Source organism: Gallinula chloropus (assembly GCF_964237585.1).
Source record: "Gallinula chloropus genome assembly, chromosome: 4".
NCBI lineage: Eukaryota > Metazoa > Chordata > Aves > Gruiformes > Rallidae > Gallinula > Gallinula chloropus.
In genome coordinates, this window is record NC_140088.1 from 7,347,963 (window position 1) to 7,371,567 (window position 23,605).

Consider the following 23,605-nt stretch of genomic DNA (forward strand, 5'->3'; position numbering starts at 1 on the left):
GTTGCTTTTCTTTCTCTTTTTTTTTTTTTTAACTTATTTTTTGTTAGCAGCAGTTAGTAGTTTGTCCTATGTATTTCCTTAACCTTTAACTGCCATAATGGGGATTATGGTCTTGAAACATGCAAGCAGGGGGGGTAGTTGGGGACATGGGAAACAAGCAAAAAAAAACCCACCAATGTAATAAATGTTCTAGGTAGAAGTAAATCTGGGAATCTGGCAATAGAACAAGGGCAGGTGCAAACTTGCTTTGTATTTAATTTTTTCCTGATTTTTTTTTTTTTTTAATGTACACATGCAAAAAAATCCTTGGGGAAAGATGTTATGGGTTATGAGGAAGGTGTGAAAGGTGATCCTTTTTTTCCTTATGGCATTGAGAGAGTTGCCTGGGGATATCAAGGTCACCAAGATTAAACTGGAGATTGCCAAGGACTTGTTTAAAAGTTACTATCAAGTCTGACCGAGAACTCTGACACCTTACTTAAGAAAGAAAGAATAAACAAAACCTAACAATTTTTTTCCCTCTCATTTTAGGGTTGATTTTAAAGAAGCTTCTTCACACTGGAAATTCTCTAAAGGTATTAGAAACGTTTTATACTTCTTTTGTCTAAAAGACTTTAAAATACGAATGGGAACATAAGGGCAAATTTTGATGGTAAAAGCATAGAAATGAGAACCAGATCATGACTTGTGTGTCATGAAAGAATTATTTCAAATCATCAGCTTTACCTTGGTAGAACTGCTGGCAGTAGTAATGTGTTTATATAGCACAGGCAAGTTAGGAATGTGTGAAAATGGTTTGAAGGATTTTGCATTAAAGCAGAAGCAAACCTTAACCGTTATCATTGTTCGAGGCATGGAAGCTGTTTTTGTGGCTCAAGCTATGGTTTTGGGGCTCAGGCTGTCTGGGAAGTGAAAGATAATGTATGTCAAGAGACCTGTTGGTGGGTAGGGTAATCATGGGACAAAAGTGTAATGTGTAATTTTGGCAAACAATCATGCCACAGTCTTTGGTGCTGAAATTCTCCAGTGTGAGAGCTAGGAGAGGGGATTCTCCAGGACTGCATCCCCTTTCTTGAAGAAGAAATTGAAGAGGGTACAGTGAGTCTTCCTGCTGTGAAAAGCTCACTCTGTTGCTATAATTCACAAGCACATTTAGAAATGTTTGTACATCTTTGTATTTTCTGAAAAAATCACATGGCACCTGGCAGTGCCTAGTGACTAGACATGCTGGTTTCCTTCTTTTTGGAGAAGACCATGTGAGGCAAACAGCAGTGAAAATGTCAGTGTTGTCCTTGCATTTCAGCAGGATTAGCAGATGTGCTGATTGCTGGTGGTCATACTGTCCACTGTCATCTTTTCCAGCATTCCACTTCTCCCTCCAGGACAACTGGAATGCTTCTGTATGTTCTGGGGCAAGCTAACTTGTGACTTTTGTTTTCTTTGAAGATACGGCGAGAGGGTGTGCGCCTCTTTCTCTTGTGGCTGCAAGCACTTCAAAATAACTGTAGTAAAGAACAGTTATGGATGTTTTCTTGCTTGATTCCTGGATTTTCATCACCACAGTCTGAATATGGCCCCCGAACACTAGATAATCTCATTAACCCTCCACTTAATGTTCAAGAAAGTAAGTAATTTGGTAATATTACTAAGTTCTCCACATATTTCAATTCTTAGCACAGCAAAGGCAAGTTGAAGTAGCAAAGAACCAACATACATAGCTACCTAGGGAAATTATGAAGCTGTTAATGAGTTTCTTGGCAGTTTATCAGGTCTTTCCCAATAGGAACTTGGTCTGGTTTTGTTGTTTTGTGGTGGGTTTTTGTGTGTGTGTGTGTGGGGGGGGGGTGTTTTTTGCTTAGAGTATGGCTATAGTAGCTTAATACATAGTGGGTGAAAATAAACTGACCCATTTTATGTAAATTTGCTTAAGAATTATAAGCAGGTGCTGCATCTACTGCAAACTTGCACAAGTGGATTCTGCTTGTGTTAAAAGTTTGCACTGAATCTGGCCATGCAGTAGGGACCAAGCTACATAAAGCAGTTTCTAATATGGCCTTCAAGAGAATTAGAGATTGTTAGGGCAACATATAAACCCAAATGGTTGATCTTCCTTCTGTATCTGGGACCAGGCAATTAGAGCTGTGGTACTCTTGTGGCTCAAAATCTTCTGGAAGAATTGAACCTTGTAAATTGCAAAACCTGAGGTCAGAAAGGTCCAAACTGGTGTAAAGGCTTGAGCATGCTGAGGTATTTTTATATTTTCTAGATTTTTTTTTTTTTTTTTAAATGTAAAGATCGTTATCTGTAATCAATAGACTGAGGATGATTTTTCTCTGAAGATTATTTTTATGACCATTTTTCCTTTGACTACTCACTCTAGCACTAAGGATCAGATATTGGTTACTTTGGGGACCTTTTTGCCTTCTAACTCAATTTATTCCTGTTAGTAGGATTTTAAGCTGATTTATTAATGAATTGCAATTGGATGTGGCCAGAAGGGCAAACTGTGCATCAGCATGAATGTGAATAAGAAGCCAACCACTTCTTCCACTGAACACTAAGTGCTGCTGCCTCTTTTCTACCACCACTCAATGTTGTAGAGCTGACACAAGCATTGCTTGTAGAAAGCAGCAGTGTCTCTTTGACTGATAACTAATTTTTCTGCAAGTTAGCAGACAAATTCTGAGGCAGGCTAGCTCTGCAGACAAAAGTTTGCTATGTACTTCAAGCCCTGTTTGAAAGGAGGAACAAATCTAAAGGGGATGTAGTCATCATAGAAATGAAGATTACAAGGAGTAGCATGCAAACATCTACAGGAACCGGAGAAAAATAAACTCTGAAGTAGGTTCACAGTAGAGGCAAAGAAAATAAGCTGATAAAACATCACAAATGTAAAGGATCAACTGCTAAATGAAGAAAATTGTGAGAGACACAAATAAAGGTTTGGCATTTGTGCAACACAAATATTATGCTGCTGTTTGCATAAATTCCAAAAGAAATGCATTATATCTCTCAAAAAAAAATTGGTCTTGGCAGGTAGGTTCCCATGGTGCATAGAGAGAACTTCATTTTTATCTGCTTTGATTTTCTATAAGTAAGAAATCCGTTCCATGTGGGGTTTTTTAGCTAACATCCTAATTTTCATTAATCTGTGGGTGGATTGTTTTGCCTGTAGCTGTCTCTGCTTACCCCAGTACATTTCTACTTTCATAAGCTGGTAGATCCTTAGACATGCATGATAAGAATTGGTCTAAATATTAGATGTACTTCTTGTTTTAATTTACTTTTAATAGCTCAAGTGACTATAGAGGAAATCACTCCACTTGTTCCTCCGCAATCAGGAGATAAAGGACAAGAAGATTTAACAAGCTATTTCTTAGAAGCACTTTTGAAATACATAGTAATTCAGGTATGTTCTGTAGTTTTCAAGCTTACAAATATGGAGCAACTAACACCTGTTTGCCTGTTACAAGAAGACATTTACTAATAATGCTGCAATACAAAGTATTGCACTGGTTATAAAAAATGTTTTAAACATTGCTCCCCTCACCCCTCCCTCAAGTGTCTTTCATAAAGAGCAACTTCTAGAAAATATTCACTTGTCTTCTGTGTGAGAATTCATGGGTCTGTTACCACAGGCTCTTGCATCAGATTGCAGCATGGAGGAAAAACAAGCCTTGTCAGTCACTTCCAGCAGTGCTGACTCCGGCTCCCTTCCTAGTTTCACCTCCCTCCCCCTGTACTGTTGCCTTCAAATAGTGGAAGGATCAACTGTGCATCAACCTATGGTGTGGGGTTTGTGGTGGTCAGGGACTTTGCTTTCCAGACTAGGGGAAACTTTGAACTGAAAGCATTGGATTTTTTTTTCATACTAGTGTGTAAAATATCCCGGCCTTTTGTTGGACTTTTCCCTAGGTTTATACTTTGACTAGCTGACAAATCCAAACAGAAATAGGATGCGAAATTGAATGGTTTGTAAGACTGGGACTGCCAAGATTACCTTTAGGGTTGTATTTTCCCTCCAGCTATGGTTCTGGAATTTCTGCTGTTACAGTAGATAAACCACACAGCCTGCCCATTCTTTAATGCAAATGCACTGAGCTACTGGAAAGCCCCAGTTAGTAGAAGTGCTCCAGAGCATGACATGGAGATTATGACCTTCTGGCAAGAGATTGTGCTGGTTGGTTTTGGTGGCTTTTTTTGGTTGGATTTTTTTGGGTTTTTTTGCTTTGATCAACAAGGTATTTACTATGTGAATGTGGCTGCTGCTGGTGTTTAGCTGTGCTTTCTGGGACTTCAGTTTTGGGAGACTTGTAAGCTTAGGCATGGTAGACTACATGACTCAGGGAAAATTTGGGTTTACTGCTACAGCTGAGCAAGTGAACATCTTCAGAAGAGAAGCAATGGGAAGCAGTACGTATTCAGAATACTTGAGATCTGACAAAGCTTATGAGTTAGGTTCTCCCTGAAAGCAGCTGCACTTGCTTGGTGGCATTGCTATGTGAACGCCAGGTAACAAGATCTTGTAGATCACAAGCAATTTGCTTCAGAAGCAAATTACGGAGCTGAACTGTGCACAGAAGACAAGACAGTGTGCAACTCAGGCATGTGCTGTGTTTTCCATTCCTACTTTGACACTTCCATGATCTCAGCCAGTACTGAAAATGCCCAGGACAGGACGTGGCAAGAGCTCAAATCAAAAATCATGGCCTTTCCATTGTATTTTATGGTATTGATTTGCTGGCTGGTTAGCACGTGCGTCTTCAGAGCCTGCTTTGCTGTCACATGCCCAGCAAACTGCTTAAGCGCACAATGTGCTGTAGGTGTTCCACAGTGCTGTCTTCTGGCTCAGATTTGTCCAGCAGAACCCAGTTGGCTATCTGTCCATAAGTTTCTCTTCAGGCTTTTGTAAGTTGTGTTAGAGAAGGTGGTCAGTGCACAAATATGGCCAATGTTAAAGTAAAACATTTCATGGTTTCCCTTTATCTCACTCTCTGAACCTGCAGTGCCGGAATAATTCGCACCCTCATTTTGTTGCTTCCAGTATCTCCCAGTTTGAATAGATCATCTTACTTGTGGTTTGTAGGGTAACCTTAATAGTGACTGTTCACTGTGAATAAAAATACCTTTTACATTCTGGAAGACAACTGCTCTGTAATAACTTGGTAATAGTACACTTAAATTTAGGTAGGTCATTGAGACAGACATCACAGAACTTGTTCACTATATGAATGCTGTAGTCTTTTGATGACGCCTCTTTAGAGATACTGATGATGATTTCAAGCTGAATAGTTACTTCTTTGAAGTAACTATTGAAGTTCTGCTGAAGGGCTTCATGTCACTAATTTCTATGTTAGTTGCTCATTTTATTGAATTATATATTGGAATATATATGGGTGTCTATATTCCATTCTAAAGGCGCATTGCATTGAAAACAGATCATAATAGAACTGTGGATTTGAGTAAAGGAGGGGGAAAATGGAGGAGGCAGATGGATTCTCCAGGACAAAGATGGAAACTGCATGTTTGGTTTACTAGTAAGGAGATTTTATGTTTTTCAGGAGGAAAAGACATCATAATGGGTGAGGGTTAGCACTCGTGATCCATGAAAGTAGATTTGTGTAATTAAACGTGAAAGTTGTGTCTTCTGCTGCTTGTAGTTGACAGATTTGTTTTATACGGCCAACTGCACAAGTGAATGAATCCAAGTACCTATTATAATGAATATATGGACACTTGTTAGTCTAAATGTGTTAAAAGAAACTGTCAAAACAAACATTCAAAGTAGCATGGGTAATTGTTCTTTTTTATAAAACATTTTGAAGTATAAAACCAGTTTTATTAAAAACAATCAGTTTGGATTTACTCCCTGGACATAAAAGCAGATGTGTTTCTTCTACTGGCTTCAGAATTGATGTTCAAGTTCATTTTGAAGCAACATTTTGCAAGAGAACAGTCTTTGTTTCATTTATGTTTCATAGCTAGCTTCTGTTTCCTCTTTCTAATTTTTTTTAATTAAAATGCATATTATTTTGTTCCAAAGATATAACATATAAAGAAGAATTTTCATCAGTCATCTGTTCCTTCTACTTCTAGATGTTTACTTTATCCTACTTGCTTTTTTTAAGGTTAAGAGTTTAGAGTGGAAGAACAAGGAAAACCAGGAAAAGGGATTTTCATTTTTATTCTCAAATTTTAAGAAATACTACTTGCCTTCTATTTTCCCAAACATCTGTAAGGAGACCAGCTTGTATAACCCTATACTTGGTAAGTGTTAACACAGCTGACTGAATCATTTTCTCTAATAGAGAGTATAGCAAAGCAGGTTTTTTTCTTGCATAGTGTTGCCCCTTAAGAATGTTCTCCAAAAGTATTGCTTATGAAAGAACATGTTATGGTTCCAGTTCATGGTTTACAATGCTGTGTTCATGGAGGCTCCTGACCCTTTCACTGGGGTCAATCTTGCTATATTAACCTGATTCAGGTAAATTAAAGGTCCTTGTGGAACAGTTATTTAATGTAACCTCTATTGATTTCACTTGTCCTGGAGGGAAACTACTTCTGCTGAGATAAAAGGTGGTAGCGTGCTGTCCTTTTGGGGGGTGTTTTATCTGTACAGAATCATAGTGTTTGGATCATACTGTGCTTGCTTATGTTTCAGACAGAGCAAACTTAGTTATGTTTTTGTGTCAACTGTATTTTGTCAGCTTGCAGTTGGAAGCAGCAGCTAGGGTTTAACAGTCTTTAAAGCTGATGGTGCTAGAATGTATCTTTCCATGCAGTGAGAGGAATTTTAGGTGTTGCTGAACAAGCTTAACTAGAGTTTTTCTTAAGGGGTTTTTAGCCCATTCTAAACTAGAACATTGTTTGCAAATCTTGACTTTTACCAGCTCGGGTTTGCATGCACTCATGCACATGTTGGTTGTAAGCCAACAGAGTTCAAGACTCCTGTTTGCAAAGCAATACCACATACATAGGCTTGAGGTTGCCATTTCTTTAACTGAATAATACAGACACCTCATTGCCCCTTTTACCTGTTGGTGCAGCATCTCATGAGGATTAGCAGTGATCTCCAAACACAATTTCGTATTCTAAAATCAAGCTGTCAGTGAAGTTTCTTGAAAAAGTGTTAGCTACTGCCAGTACATGTACATGTATTTGGTTCGTGGCTCTCTTCAGAGGTGGATGCTTCAAAATCATGTTCTCCTGAGGAAGACACAGTGGACCTTTTTCATCTATGGGAGAAGAAACAGTATAAATCCAGCTATAAGCAACAGTAGAACAAGCGTTGTGTGAAGATACTGAAGAGGTTCAGAGATAAAATAGCTACATGAGGGATGGTAAGCAGTGCTGAGAAAGCAAACCTAGTGCTGCCTGACATTCCCAAACCAGATATGGGGAAATGATTCTTTTTTTTCTATGAAGATCTTGATTCAGTCTCCCATAGAAGATTTATTGTAGTCCTCTCTTCTTCTGTGATCCGTAAATAAGAAATTTCCAAGGCCTTAGAAGAGTACAATGGAGAACATGAAGGAGCATCAGGCACAGGTTTTAAGAACTACTTAAACTCTGCAAGTTCAGCAACAATGACAAGGATTTGGGGAAGAACACAGTAATGAGAGCAACAGAAACATTGGTAAGTAGACTAGTCCTTCCTCCTCCAAGAAGTTCTTCTCTGGCATGCATCTCCCACCCTGTTTGAAAACAGTCCTGTGCCTGTTCTGAACAAAACTGGTGGCATTTAGACAAAAGAAGGGCAAACTTGGGCACTGCTACTAAAAACAGTTGTTATGCTACTGATGTAATATGTAGATCAGAAGTTATGAGTTACAAATAAATAGTAGTTTTAGCAAGGCAGCATTGATACAGAGATTTACAGGTGATAGTATATTGTATTGAAATTTCCCTTTTTTTTCTTTTTTACCCCTTTCTGCTCAGGCAGATTTTCAGATAAATACATTGGTTGCAGTAAAAAGCACTGAGCATTCCAGTTACAAGAAGCTAGTGTTGTGCCTCCTCCAAATTCTGGCTCGAGTATTACTTATTGCTTAAAAGAGCCCATTACATTAATTTAGGGTTTTGTTTTGGTTTTTTTTTTCTTTGTTTGTTTTGATGGTTCAAATGTCTTTTAATATCTACTTAGAATCAGTGAGGTAGTTTTTGGGAACTGTTTAGTGAGAACTACGATGTGGCAGTAAGATTCCAGGGGCATTGTTTTTTCCATCATGGTAATGTGCCTTCCTGTGCCGTTCCCAAGCCATTAAGATGAACTCCATTTACAGGGAAAGAGTAAAGTGGGCTGTTCTACAGCTCTCTGCAGTTCTTCGTTCCTTCTGAACTTTAAAAATAAGCATGGTCAAAACTACATGCGTCCACCAATATAACTGTGGTTTTGTTACCCTTTTCATTTTCTACCCTGCGTATGTTTTCCACTACCTACAGCCTCCTCCTCTTTCTGGCAGCAGCTCACAACAAGTTCCCAGAGGAGGAAGAGTAGGGGGTGGGGAAAGCCCAAAACAGAAAGGAAAAATGGAAAGTTGGGGGAAAAGAAAATTTCCACTTATGCTGTTTGAGTCAATCTAATAAGCTTTTGTTTTTCTTTGCTTTTACATCAGTGGCCTCATCTGGAGCCTTGACAACCATTTCTATGATGGACAGAAATGGGAAAGTACAAGAAATAACTGAAGGAAGATATATTTGAGAAGCGGTTGCAGCACACAGTACAATGGAGAAGGACCAGAGAGAGGATGTTCTGAGAAGACATGAAAATGCAGAAGGAGACAGTGCACTGCAAAGACATGTTTGCTGCATGTCTTATCCTTGGGAAGATTCTGCCAGTATTGAAGCCTTCTGCCCTGCAAGTGCTAATAGAGAGAATTATTGCGTCCTTAAATACAGTGTTACCATGCACTTTCTTCCTCTTTTTCAGTTACACCTGCTTCTGTTTAAGATACATTAATTTTAATTTTTCATACTAACCTTCTGCTTTCCACAAAATGGAAACAATGAAGACAGTGTATGGACTTTTATTTGTAGCAAATAAATTCTTTGTAAGCTATTCACAAAGTAGTCTGTGCATTTGTTACTTACTTGGGTGGATGGTATGCCAGAGTCATCTAGCTTTTTCCTTTAAAGATAATGCTTTCATTAAAAATAGTGAGCGTTTAAAGTCTGTTCTGGAACCAGTCTGTGGTTTAGGGGCATCATGATGAGTTTATCACTACTTTTGTTTCTGGCTGTTCAAATGACACTGAGATGTACCAGGCTGGATATCCCGGTGCTGGTGCTGGATGTTGCATTGTGCGTTTGTAACATTAACAAGGAACCCTTCATGGCATCTGGCAGTCAGGCTGTATTCACCTCAAATGCCTGGAAGTATACCTGGCTGTCATGAATTAATTGTCTAGATATCAGTTGATTATTTCTTCACTGTTATCCAGACTTACTCCTTCTGGATTGTGATACTATAACCTGGCAGGAGTTATGCTGGATCCCTAAGAACAACTCTTGACCTTGCATTAGGAAGATACAGTCAGGGAATTCTTCTATATTCTTCAGTGTGACTTCTTTGACTGCCACCATTAGTATCTTTGAACTGTCATCTGGCCTGTAAAACCACGGAACATAACTCTCTCTTATGTACCACCAGCTCTGGAATTGTTGAGGCAGTGCTGAAATACCATCTCAGTCCAACCTATCGCTCTCCACATTTGGGTAGAACCATAATTTTTTATGCCTTTTGGTGTGGTTTAGTTTTGGGGGTTTATCTTTTTTTCTGTGTGTTGTCACCAGATGAAAATCATGATACTGCGACACCAGCAGCAGGGTATGTTCTGACAGCACATGTTATAATCAGTTCTTAGATAAATTTTCATCTATTTGTATCAGACCACATCTTGTACTTTCCCTTCTAGAACTAGGAATAGAGTTGGCACACCACTCCCAGAGAAATGTCATTTGCACCTGAAGGTTTCATAGCTGTTTCAGATTGATGATTGGTATTGCAGAACTTTTCTGTGCCGTGTCTTGGGTTCTGAAACCCAGAAATGACACTTTGCAGTGTTGAGTTGGCTAATCACACAGTTAGAATTGAACTGGGCTGTTGATGTTTGTCTCTGGAGAAATGTCCATTATGCACAACTTAAACTCTGTCAGTCTGTTCCACCCAGCAAATCTTCGCAGTTTTTTTACCTCACATGTCAATTCCATCCACGTTAAGGGCTGTCCCTTTTTCTTAAAGAAGATTGAGGAATACCGATGACCCCATCAACATCTTTGTCCCTAGCACAGTAGAGAACCGGAGGAGCTGAACAGTTCTGAGCCATCATGTAGTATATGGATGGTGAAAATGGAATTGTAGGTTACACACCTCAATAACTACACTTCCCACCAGCTGGCATGCTGCTGAGCATCATTCATTCTTTACATTCCCTGCAAGCCAACACAGAAGCTGTTGCCACAGAATCATCTTTCAGCAAGCCATGGGAAGATACCTGTGCTCTTGCTCTGGCATCAAAGTCCAGCAAAGTTCACTAGTGCAGTTGTGGTACTAGATGAAGCTGTGAAACTTGTGTGACTTCTCTATTGCAGGGCCAGGAGAGGCTGTGTTAATTGCAGCTACATTATTTATAATAAAGTTTGGAATTAAAGCATTTGCCATTGTAGCCATCACTAAAATTTGGGGTCTGTATTAGTAAAGGACGGGTGACCTTTTTGGCTATTTGTATTGCTTTATTGTGGATTGCTTTATTGTGCAGACTAACATAAAGATCCTTGAAGGGATGCCTTAGGGAATGTGGTGATCCCTTGCATCTGAAATGCATCTGCTTTTCCTTGTGGGTTTGATAGTAGGGGAATAAATGACATACAGGACTCTTAAGGAGGTGTAAAATGGTGTTACATAAATTGTTGCTTAGTAACTTCAATTGTAGATGCTTCTTAAAATTTCTGAAATTTTACTATCTTAAATCTCTACAAAAATAGTTTTCTTCCACAGGCTGGTCTAGTTAACATTATTTTTCTTCTTAGAACTCCTTTGTACTTTTCAAAGCATTAATTAGTGAGCTTGCTTAAGTTTGTCTTTAAATGTTTTTAAGATGATGTGTTTCCTTACAGATATACCACAAATGAGACCAAAGCCACACTATGTAATGGTTAAGAAAGATGCTGAAACCAATGAGGCAATATATTGCACAAAGGAACCTTTTATTAAGGCTCGTGTTATTGTCATTCGATGGTTGGTGTCTTTCTGGCTGGAGCCAAAACCTCATACAGGACCTCATATTCCTGGGATGGAAGGTGAAAATGTGCCAAAGAATATTCAGGTAAACCCAAATACACACACAAAATGTTTTGGGATTATTCATGTTTTTCTCTTAATTCTTATATCACCAGTGTGCATTCCTCCAATAATAATTGATGGAAAATTTTAAAAAGTAACTTCTAAACGAATGTTTTGCTTATGAATTCACTTTACAAGGACTTGTTACACTTCTTCGTTCAAATTCTGCTGGTTTGTATTGAATCAAATTGGCCTAAGAAGCCTGGAAATGCAGTGAATCCTATTTTTATTCTCCCCTCAATTCTTTATACTGTTTTGAATTGACACTGTTGTATAACTGGACTTGTACTGCTCAGCTGTACTGAAAATTGAGCTATGGAATATTCTTTCATTTTTGTTTCAGAGAGCAGCTGCTAGCATGGTTTCAAGGGAGGACAGCAAAAATGAAAGTACCGACAAGCAGGACAGGAACGCAGAACCAGAACAATCTCATTCTAACACAAGTACTCTGACAGAGAGAGAACCGAGTTCCTCCAGCCTCTGCAGTATTGATGAAGAGCATTTAACTGACATTGAAATTGTCCGGAAGGTCTTTTCTTCTAAAAGAAGCAATGTTAATTTTCTAACTGAGATTTTTCGACAGGTAAAGAACTCTCTTTGAGAAAAGAAGACTAAGTGGGGACCTTATTAATGTTTATAGGTATCTTAAGCATGGGATGCAGGGGAAATGGGCAGCCCCTTTTCAGTGGTCTGTGGAGAGAGGACTAGGGGCAATGGCTGCTAGTTGGAGCACAGGAAGTTCCACAGCAACATGGGGAAGAACTTTTACCCAGTGAGGGCGACAGACCCCTGGGACAGGCTGCCCAGGGGGTTGTGGAGTCTCCTTCTCTGGAGATATTCAAGACCTGTCAGGACGCCGCCCTGTGCAATATGAGCTGGGGATCTGATTAGGCAGGGGGTTGGACCCGATGATCTCTGGAGGTCCCTTCCAACCCGTATGATTCTATGATTCTTTAGAATGCAGAAATCTTGATTATATATTGTAAATGATCGCTATGACACATTTCTTTTCAAGAATATTTGCTAAGCAGAACATTATATAAATGTACAGGGTGGTGTTTTTGTTGTCTTTAAGGTTTACAAATTGAAAAGTTAAAATTCTGAAATGTTTTTGGGGTAGAACATCCCCAGTTCCTGATTTTTCCGGTTTTATTTCTTTTCTTACCAGTTCAACAACATTTACCTTGGACTTTACAGTTCCCCATAGACAGGAGTGTTTGATCGTTCCATACATCAACCCCGTAGCAATTAGAGCTCACAACCCTGCATATTAAAATAAGCCTCCTGTGGGAGTTCGCAGCTGTTAGAGAGCTGTTTTAGGAGCAGTCAAATGTCCTTACCTTGATGGTGTTCATCAGAAGAGTGGGACAGATGGCTATAGGAGGTAACAGCTTCTGCTGCTGACTTTGCTGCAAGCAGAAATGTTTGCTGAGCATACTCAAAATAGTGTTTCTCAACTGGGAACTATTAAATAAATCTAAACTGAGAACATATGCCAGAACACGGTGTCTTTATTTATAATATGAAAATCCGTTAAGCTTGAGTTCAGTGTGGGACAGTAGAACAAGATCAACGTTCTTTATGCCCCATGCTATAGATGAAAGTATGAAGAGATTTTTCTGAATAGTAGTAAAAAAAATCTACTAAGTTTCAATTGAAATGCATTACAGTAGTTGCTTTAAACGGTAGGAAGTGAAACATTTTAAAACTCCAGTGTATCGGGACGGAGTGGATATTTTTGAATGAGGTAAATAAATGTCAGAAGCTTAGCCACATCCCGTGTGTTGAAGAGCTCAGACGTTGTTACTGAAGGAGATCATGGAGTTACTTGAATTTGGCTGCTGTTCACGGGTTCACAGAGTCTGAGACACACAGAGTCTAAATTATTAATGGTCTGTTTAGAAACTGCCCTCCCCAGTGAAAGGGACAGCAGAGGCAGTTTTCTTTATTCTTTGCACATGGTGCTCTGTGAGTTGCATAGGTTATTTGGATTTTGTGTGTGGTCACACAATCTCATTTAAGTCATTGTGTAGCCAGAAGTTTTCTGTGATTTCATTTCTGATATGCCAGGTGTTTGTGATGTTTCTGAAATCTAAGGGCTGAGGTATTCCTGTTAGGAGGAGGTTTCAGTTGTACTGAATGGTGGGAATATTGTCTGTAGGAAAAAGGTTTTTGGTGTTTTAGACTCCAAGAAAGACTTGATGAGGGATAGTGTGTCACTGATGAACTTGTCAGTTGAATTATGTAATAAACAGAAAAATCCTTTCCAGTGAGCTATTGGTATGAAATGTCTGTTTCCAGAGAGAAAATGTACTGCTTGTGTCAAGTGGGCACTCCTTAAGTCACACAGGCAATGAGTTTTCAACATTCATTCCATGTACTCAAAAAACCCTGTGTGTTATTGTAATTTATCTTTTCTTTTTTAAAAACACAATTAGGGTGTTATCGTCTCTGGTAAATACATGCATATATTGTTAGTTAGAACCTGACTAATGTTAAAAGTTTCTGATCTGTGAGTAGTTGTTACCAGCCCAGCAGATACAGAAAACCTCCTGAAGAGGGCACTGGTCAGCCATCACACTGACTCAAATGCACAATTATTTGAAACAATAATATTCTGAAGTCTTTCCAGAAGACATTTGTTTTAAGGATTCTGTTTTGTAAAATATAATTTTTAGCTAAAAATTAGATGCATGATTACCAGTAATGTGCATCATTCGACTTAATAATTTAGAACTTACTTAACTCTACTCTTCTAAATCCTCTGAAAGAAAGATGCTGTAATAGAAACGTCTCCTCATTCATTTGGCATAATTTTGAAAGGTCTTAATTTCAGCAGGCTAGATGTTGACCACATATGCCTCTATGGAGTCTCATATCTCTCTGTTTAGCAGGGAAGTTTTCAAAATGCTTTCTTGACAAGTTTTCCTCTTAAAACATTCTTTTCATGTTTTCAGTTTACATATCAAGAAAGTGAGCGAACAGGCTTAGGAGTAATTTATTTGTTAAAATCTTACAGCAGATGTATTTTTTCCTCCTTATTCCCTGGAAGCTGTATATATAGACCTCGATTTGAGTATCAAGTATTGTAACTGGTTTTTTGTTTGTTTCTTTTTCTCCTCACAGGCATTTCTGTTGCCGATATGTGAAGCAGCTGCCATGAGGAAAGTGGTAAAGGTCTATCAGGAATGGATTCAGCAAGAAGACAAGCCTCTATTTATGAAAGAATCTGAAGAAATAATGCAGTGCACAACTGAAGATTGTGATGAAAATGTTGTTGACCACAATTCATCAGAGAAAGCAAAAGAAAGAGAAGAGGTAAAATATTGTTGGTTAATATTTGTGCATCTTTTTTATAATACAGCAGACAGAGAAGTGACCTCCTCAAAAAATTAGATGTAGTTTAATTTGATGTCAGAGCATCTGTTGGGGAAAATTAATGGCAATTAAACAGCATATGAACAGGCTAACAGTTTGATCTGTTATCTGTAGATTTTTAGTATGGTTAGTTCAATTTAAACTTTGACATATAATTTAATGAGCGATTCTTGAGATGTGGATTATACAATATGTCAACCTTCAGCTGTGTAAAAATTACAAATAAAAGGATGAGGAAAATAATAGTTATTTTCATCCAAGTATTTTAAAATAATTGCTACGAACTTCTTAAAATAAGATTTTGTCTTTAATTTTCATCTGTCCACCATTTTTCAGTATTTATTATATATTTTTTCCCTTAATATGAAACCAAAATACTTGTCTACAAGTCTATGGGTTTTTAAGAAATTTTTTTTTCAGGAAAAAGGGATAAACTCCAGTCATGTTAGAAATTCAAACTGGGGAAGAAATGGCTGTTATGAAGACACTCTGCATAAAATTTCTGAAATTGATACTGAAGAGCAAAATGTACGAGCTGGAATGCAGTCAGTGTTGCAGGTATGAAATAGACTTTCATTCTAATGATAAATTTATTGTTATCAGTACATAAAGATTGGAATTCTAAAAACTATTTTAGTTTTAAAAGTATGACATTAAATAGTGTTAGAATGACAGTTGTTCACTCTGTTTTTATTGACCTTAAGTAGGACAGGCATTGGATAAAACAGTGAAATAGCATTTTAGTTTTGCAGCAGGACATGCATTCTGCTCTGCATCGTATCAGAGAAAAAATAATTCTCATTTGAGTGCCTCATCTTCAAATTATTCTTATTAAGAGTTTTTTTTTCTTTTAAGCTACTAGTCACCATACACAAAACATCCAAAACTGCAGCTTTCCTAATCTGATTAATAGGGTGTACAGGGATATTTTCTCATCTTTATCTGAATTGCAGATTGGATGAGTACATAAACATTTGAAAAATTGGTAAAACACCACAACTTTCTACTTAAGCAGTGTCCTTAAGGAATAAGGGAGTGGTAGAAGTTCCCTAACAGAAGTTTTCTAACTGCTTCCAGGAGAGTTGGAAGGGTAGAAGTTGTGCTGACTTCAGGTGTTCAGCAAAATCTTCACTGAAGTTGAGGATTTAGAAAATCATGCATATATAATTTGAAAGTCTTTGAAATGTTCTTAAGGTTATATAAAATATGTGCATTTGATGTATAATATGTGCATGCAAAAATAGACGTGCATTTGCTGCTCCACCATCTGCACTTTCACCATGGGTGATCACGCTAATTAGAACTCATTATTTTTACCACAGCCTGAATGATTTCCTGACCAGGGTTTCCTGTTGTGGTGTACGTCATTACATTTAGAAATAAAATTTGTAACTGAAATCACTTTTGAATTCAAATGTGTTACAATAATTAAAGCTTCATAATCTTCACATAAAATGACTTTTAGAATATGAAGTGTTTCTGAGAAAAGGAAGTGTCTTTAGCTGTTTGCAGTGTCTGGGGGATTCTTAATGTTAAAGTTTTTAGACAAAGGTTCATTTCAGTAGCAAATGCCATTTTTAGCCTGAAATGGAGTCAAGGCATCCTTCTAACCCAGTGTCATGTCTGAACTTGAGAGGTGGAATTGCTGTGCTGTGGACTTCTTTACTGGGAAATTTTTGTCCATCACACTAAAATCAGTGTATTGAACAGTCTGTTGTGCCGGTGTGTGCGTGTGTAGCCATTTCTGTTACCCATATAGACTTTTCTCTTCCTGTTTACTATCAACTGAAGTGCTGAAAGCATCAAAACACTTCAAGCTTATAACATCCACTCTTCTCTGCTTACAGGTTTTTATAATAAATTCATCAAATATATTCTTTCTTGAACCTGCAAATGAAATCAAAGTTCTGCTGGATGAGCACACTGATATGTGTAAACGCATTCTTAATATCTACCGTCACATGGTAGTCCAAGTGACTATGGACAAGAAGACATGGTAAAATGCTAATGCTGTTGTCTTAGATCATTAACTCACAAGATAAGTTTGAAAATTTACATGGTGGTAAACACATTAGAGTTCTATTTGCTATGTAAACTGGGTTCTCTAAATCAGTGGATGTATGGACTTTACCATCACAGACAATTTACTACAGGGAAGGGATTATCTGTCTTTTTAAAACCAGTAGTAAGTACGTAGTTAGTTTGAGGCAGCTTAGCCCCCAGTGACAAAAAAAAAGTAAGCTGGGATATACAGATTGCTATTAAGATGCTACTGATGATGATGTTTTTTCCGGGGCATTTTGCTCACATGTCAGAGTGCTAAAAACAAACCCAAAATCCTCAGAGAAGCAAGGATAACTATTATAATCAGATGTAGGCTGCCTTTGATCTATAATTGTGTTACAGGAGTCCTTGTACTGTTTACCTCTGTTGTTCTCCACTGCTTCAGGTGCCTAGCATGTACAAGGGATCCCACTTCCAAGTTAATTTTGATTATTTCCCCCTCTCATTTAAATAGTTGACTCTAATGAGGTAGTATATTGCCACCATTCTCCATTGCAAGGGAGCAGTAGCAAGGGGATTTCAAGTGGCTGATTTACTCCATTTTAACTTGTCTTCCAGTCAATATGTCACTAATATTTCCTGACCTCTGGGTAAGTAGAGCTGGCATTCTGTGTCATGTGAAGCTTGTCTCCTCATTTGAGAAAACCAGGAGTCAGTTCAAGGCTAGCAACTGGGAAATTTGAGAGTAATAGTAGAAAACAGATTCCATGAGTTTGGTATTTCTTCCCTGGTTTCACATCACTGTAAAGAAGTGACTCTAGACTGTGATGGAAAAGATTGTGCTACAAAATAGTTGATGAAATATGTTAATGACAATGTAACATTGACAAAATCTGTCAAAAAAAAGAGTAAAAGCTCAGATTGGAAATATAATTAAAACTGTAATTTCAAGCCATTAGAGGTGGTAGCACTTGGCAGAAGATGTTAGAGGGTGATAGGGATTCCTCACTCTGAAGCATGAAAAGAACATTGGAGTAATTTCTTTTGCAAGAACCGAGTCAGGCTGTTTCTCATCACTGTGCCCTGTTTGGACTGTGGTTGAGCAAAACAAGCTTGGTTGTTATCTTTAGAACGATCCTGGTATACACAGAAGTGTAACAAACTGGTAACTCTAAGTTTAATGCTGTTTTGCAGGGAACAGATGCTACTTGTGCTCCTCAGGGTTACTGAATCTGTGCTGAAAATACCACCCCAAACTTTCTTGCAGTATCAAGGAAGAAAAAACTCCACTTTAGCTGGAAGACTTGCAGGACCTCTTTTTCAGGCAATTAAACATAAATTCACTTTGATTCAGCTTAATTTTGAACAAGAAGTTAGGCGCAACAACCGCAGTTGGCTGGTTTGTCCTCTTAAATCATTAATCATGTTACCCAGATAATGTGAATGGTGGGTATTAAAAAGCTGGCTACACATCTTATATTTAATGACACTGTGACAGTGAGTTTTGGGGTACCATGAAATTAAAACATTGCTCTCCTTTGGTTGAGGTGGGGTAACTGGCAATGTATGCAGTTTTAGGCTGCGTTGCGAAATTAGGTCACAGCAGCACTAAATTTTCTGTGATATCCTTGCTTAGCCAACTGATTTTATTCATTTTTTTTATTCCTTCTAGTAAGCTGTACCAGATCCTTTCAGAGTTCATAGTTGGAGAGTGCTGTTGTGGTGTTTTTTCTGTAAATAAGATCTGTAAAGTCTCCCGTTTCATTAGTAGGAAAAAAAAAAAGATACAGAAGATATGAATGTGATGAGAATTAATCAAGAACAGTATTGCAAAACTCTTTGGCAAAACTTGTAAGACTGTAAAAGGCCTTCCATGAATTAAAGCAGCTGTTGCTGTATCTTAAGTCAGAAGCACATGTTAACTTGATAACTCATGATTCACACAATTCAAATCTGTGTGTACTGGTGAGGTAAAAAATGTCAGGACTCTACAGAAATTTCTGTGGCAGCCAGAAGCTTCTGTTAAGCAATAACATTTGATTGCTGTCATCTAATGTTTGGAACCCAACTCTTCTCACTTTGTTCTTTTAGACTCTTATAGTAGCTTGGATCAAAGCGAATCTAAATGTGTACATCTCTCGAGAACTTTGGGATGACTTGCTGTCTGTAATGTCATCGTTGACATATTGGGAGGAGCTGGCCACTGAGTGGTCACTGACAATGGAGACACTAACTAAAGTATTAGCTAGAAACTTGTATAGCCTGGACCTCAGTGACCTGCCGTTAGATAAACTGAGTGAGCAGAAGCAGAAAAAACACAAAGGCAAAGGTAAGCCAAGACTGTATATGCATTGTTTGAATTTGAGCTGGGGTAATGAAATGTTGGGCACAGCATCATTTTGATCTAGACTTTTGAGTATACCTAACTAGGCATCTCAATGACCTGAAATAACCTGGTTTCTTTAAGATTAGGCTGCTTTTATAGAACTACAACGAAACCCTTGCATTAAGATTCAGTCCTGCCAATAGAGAGGCACATATGGAATGTGGTTCTTAAAGGTGCTGTTGAATTTAACCTAAAATGTTACACTGTAGTGGGTTATACCTTCCTCCTTTTACCAAAGGAATTAAGTAGTGGAGCCCCAATGATAAATTCTTAAAAGTATCAAAGATTATGTATATGGTAAAAATTACCTAGCTAGCAAATGGCTATTGCAAGCACAGTGGGAATGTTGGTCCTGAAATGCAGTGAATGTTATTTAAAGATAAAATGTAAGATAAATATAATTTTGTTTGGATACTAATTCATCACTAAGCCATGGTGAGGACAGCGTTAGTTGACATGACCTTATTGGGAGTATTTAAGAGAAAAGACACTTCTAATAAGCCATGTGAATGGTATCAGTTTTAAGACTGATTTCTAAACAACACAGGAAATCCTCTGTTGGGCATCATATGGGGAGAGGAGGGGGCTACTTCATAAATTGGTGCGGTGCTGGCTTTAGTAAGGGATAGGAAGTCTGTGCTCCTGGATGGGGGGCTGGATTGAGACCTCTGTAAAACACCAGTAATGATACTGTACTCCTTTAAAAGGTGTTTCAAGATGTAATAGTGAGAAGCAGGATTATATTTAGGGTGAGCTTTTAATCTCTTTGTATTCTGATTGATTCTCCAGTCAAACCTGAGGGAAGGTACTTCCTACTGATTCTCTAGCATTTTTTAGTGAGAAGTAATCTATGTGGATTCCCTCTCTTAAAGAGGATGTTCCTGTAGGTTGTTCTTGCTAAAAACATTTTACATACTTCCAAATTTCTCATCTTGGGAAGAGGCATTTTCTTTTTCTTCTTGTGGTGTGTGACAACTGGACAAAAATACTTTTCTCTGTAATTGACCCTGAGAACCTGTTGCAGACCATGGAGCCTACTATACTACACAGCTTTCTTCTATTTTTTTTTTTATTCTTTAAACACAACAAAACACAAAACTCTGACATGGGATAAGAACATGTATAATTATTTGAATGTGGGGTTAAAAACCATTTTGAACCATCTGTATCACTTACACAGAGCGACGTGAGAAGAGTTTATGTTAGCCATCAGTAAGGGAGTTCCAGAGAAAGCCTCTGGTGGTAAATGCAAATTGCAGGTTAAATCTGGCTTTGAAAGTAATAAATATCATAAAAATGATGCCAAATTAATTTGGCTGGGTTCATTTACTACTAATAATGAACATGTAGTAGGGCTCACTTTCCAATAAAATGCCCTTCTAATGATTGTAATTGTTTATCAAATATGATTTTAGATTATATGAGTTCAGTGTGGATCAGGAAATACCTTAGAAATGTTCATTTCACTTTTTCTTATTACATACAGTTGGCTTTGGTAGCTCCTCACATAACCTTAATTTACTTCAAAATAAATGCCAAATCCTAAATTTGTTCCATCTTTACCTGATCTGAGTATAGTATTTTTTTGTGCATTTCCAAAGAGACGTGTTCTCTGAGCCATCATCCCATTTTCTTGCTTTTGCATTTTGTGTTAAAATACTGTATCATCTTTATTTCACATTCCTCACGTGTCATGAAATTAATTGGAGACACGGGGACACACAAACACACCAGTTGTTAATGGTCTATACAGTATAATTTTGTGTTTCTTGTCTGAAAGGAGCAGCAAAAGAAAAAATTCTGTGGTTATACTTTTTATCAGACTACAACCTTGGTAAACCAAATTTTCTTGTGGTTTTTCATTTGATTGGTCAGAAACAAAAATGGCAATGGTTTGATAGCATCAACTCTTCTGAAAAAGTCTGAGTATTCCTCAGTGTTAATGCTGGCTGTGTGGTTTTATGTCTTGTTTAAAAACAGTAATGAGCTGTTTTGCTATTGAAAAAAACACTTGCTTTTATAATGTAGTTTATCCAGCTTTAAAACTCTTTGGAAAAACACAACTACAAATACTGGCTGATACCAGAATAGGAGTGAATAAACATGCAATTCTATTTCTGCAGGAGTTGGGCATGAGTTCCCCAAAACTTCAGTCGATAAGTCCTTCTCTAGAGGCTGGAGCCGTGATCAGCCTGGACAAGCACCCATGAGACAACGCAGTGCTACAACCACTGGCTCTCCAGGAACAGAAAAGGCAAGGAGCATAGTACGGCAGAAAACAGTGGGTACGTATCTGTGAAAGCTGATATGATATTTGAGGAAGGGTAAGGAATTAATATCTGACTTTGGAGCGACATGGATAGTTTATTTCTACAAAAGTATGCTGTCATAATCAGTTAAATGTGTAAATTGTGTAGCCTTACACGCTTTGAGATAGCTTGTGAATAGATGAATGGCTTGTGGTTGGTGGAATTAGAGTTACTGCAAATGAATACAATGCAGTTGATGGATTCATTCGTCGTGATTTTGATCCCATGCTTAAGCTGGATTGGAAAAACAATTCTGCTGTATGTGTATGAAAGAAAAAAGGTGGAATGGTTTGAGCAGTGGTATGGATAGGCAGGTAATAGAACACTTCTTAAGTGCATTTTCATAAATTGTATGAAATAGGTTATTTTCCAATATTTATGATATTTTTTACTGTGCAAAGAAAAGTTTGAGAAATATGTATATGTATGTATAAGTTATAAAATGTGGTGTTGTCTTTTACTATGCCCCAAATCTTGCATTTATGAAAGATTGGCACGTGTGCAGTTCTTATTTCTCAAGTCATCCATGTCTCAACTGCATTACTTGGAGATACTCTTTCCCGTGTTAGAAATAAGTGATGCTCAACAATGCTTTAGGTGGATTGCTCAAAAGAAGACTTGTTTGCATTCATACCAGTTGCTGAGAATATCTTCATGTGAATTGAACTACAAGCTTATTTACTTTTTTGTCTCATTTTAACAATCTCAGTGCTATCCCTTATGTGAAGGAAAATTAATCTTATTTTACCTTTTTATTTAAAAGAAGAACCTTCTAAGGAATCTCTCTTGCTTTTTTACTATCTCTGTAGCAGTAGTAACTTTGGTCATTGTGTGTTTCTGCTTCACTTCTTGGAAGCAGGTACGTCCTGATGCAGTTTATAAACCAGGGATGCAGATTGTCAGTTGACTATATGTGTCACCTTTTCAGAAATACTTGCAATTAATATTTTAAAGTTTTTATTTGAATGAATATTCTTCAAAAGTCTATTTCTCCATTCTAAAAATTTGTTTTATCTTATTACCTAAGGGCTTTTACTGCGTGGGGCAATTGATTGTTCCGTAAGCAGTACAGAAAATGAAGTAATTACAGCAAAATTTCCTTTCTTTTTCATACATTCAAATGCTACACAGCTTTTTCTGTATCTCATACTGGCTGCTCCAAGCTTGACTAAAGTTTTCCTTATAGATCACAGAATCAGAAATTACATTTAAAGTATCTCTGCAGATAGTCTGTGTTTAACTGTTACAGTGTTTTTGTTTTTAAACTTAATTGTCTTAACAAGGTAAAGCTCATGTTAAAATTTCTCTTTCGTAAATTGTTAATGTTTCAGATACTCTGTCAGAAGGTTATGTTGTTTGGTCAGTTTATTAATGGTTTTGTTTTGCTGTTATTTGAAAGACGGCTATTTATATGATGTTAGGCCTAAAATGCCTGAGATTTATCCTAATCAAGCTATATATTGACCTGGTTAGCAGCAAACTAATCTGATTTTATTTTCATTGTACTTCAGCTTACATGGTTTTGTTCCTTTCCACCAATTATCTTACATATTTGACATTAATAAGCCAAGTTTGTATTACTGTAACCAGTTAAAATTTCAACTCTTCATATTGTAGCATACCATCTATGGACAAGCATCACAGCATTTGTAGTATGATTGTAAAAGATTAAAAGCCCAAAAAGAGTTGCCAGGGCCCGAATCTTAAACTCTTCAGTTTTTTGAAATGTGAATGAGGAATACGTTACAAAAGCATATGGCTTAACTGTCTGCAAACAGTAGCTTCTTCTTGTCTCTCCTGTCTGCTAAGAGAGCTGTTCCAATGCTTCTTAATCTGTGCCAGTTAACACAAAGTCACATAATAACAAAAATCTGGTTTATAGTCACAATAAGTAAAATTTACTGTAGAAATTTTGCTGGTCTTCTCCTTCAGCTTAATATTAGCTTCACAGGCAAAGGCTGGAATTGAATCAGACCTCAGATATGCTGCATGATATCTTATATGTAATATATTTCCTTTGATTGTGAGTAATATATTCTTTATATCTGAGTAGGGGGGATGTGCATGTTGAATATTTTATGGTAAGAAAAAGCTGGGGTTTCTTTTTCATCTGTTTTCTGTTGTACACATTTTGTGTACATTTGTGCGCCTCTGTTTTTTGAGCCATCCTCATGCCAGCACACATTT

The 23,605-nt window shown here is 37.5% G+C and overlaps 1 protein-coding gene across 5 annotated transcripts in view; it reads left to right on the forward strand.

Annotated features, from left to right (window-relative positions):
* RALGAPA1 (Ral GTPase activating protein catalytic subunit alpha 1) overlaps nucleotides 1-23,605 on the forward strand; it is a gene marked incomplete at its 5' end in the record, with an annotated part of 126,938 nt that overhangs the window by 13,627 nt on the left and 89,706 nt on the right. For all 5 annotated transcript variants that reach the window (XM_084263850.1, XM_084263851.1, XM_084263852.1 and 2 more), the window contains 12 exons: nucleotides 532-575; nucleotides 1,447-1,624; nucleotides 3,294-3,409; nucleotides 6,129-6,267; nucleotides 11,116-11,324; nucleotides 11,685-11,924; nucleotides 14,468-14,659; nucleotides 15,140-15,277; nucleotides 16,567-16,715; nucleotides 17,918-18,047; nucleotides 18,815-19,052; nucleotides 21,233-21,394. In XM_084263850.1, the coding sequence (XP_084119976.1) occupies nucleotides 532-575; nucleotides 1,447-1,624; nucleotides 3,294-3,409; nucleotides 6,129-6,267; nucleotides 11,116-11,324; nucleotides 11,685-11,924; nucleotides 14,468-14,659; nucleotides 15,140-15,277; nucleotides 16,567-16,715; nucleotides 17,918-18,047; nucleotides 18,815-19,052; nucleotides 21,233-21,394 (1,935 nt within the window). The remainder of the gene's footprint in view (nucleotides 1-531; nucleotides 576-1,446; nucleotides 1,625-3,293; nucleotides 3,410-6,128; nucleotides 6,268-11,115; nucleotides 11,325-11,684; nucleotides 11,925-14,467; nucleotides 14,660-15,139; nucleotides 15,278-16,566; nucleotides 16,716-17,917; nucleotides 18,048-18,814; nucleotides 19,053-21,232; nucleotides 21,395-23,605) is intronic.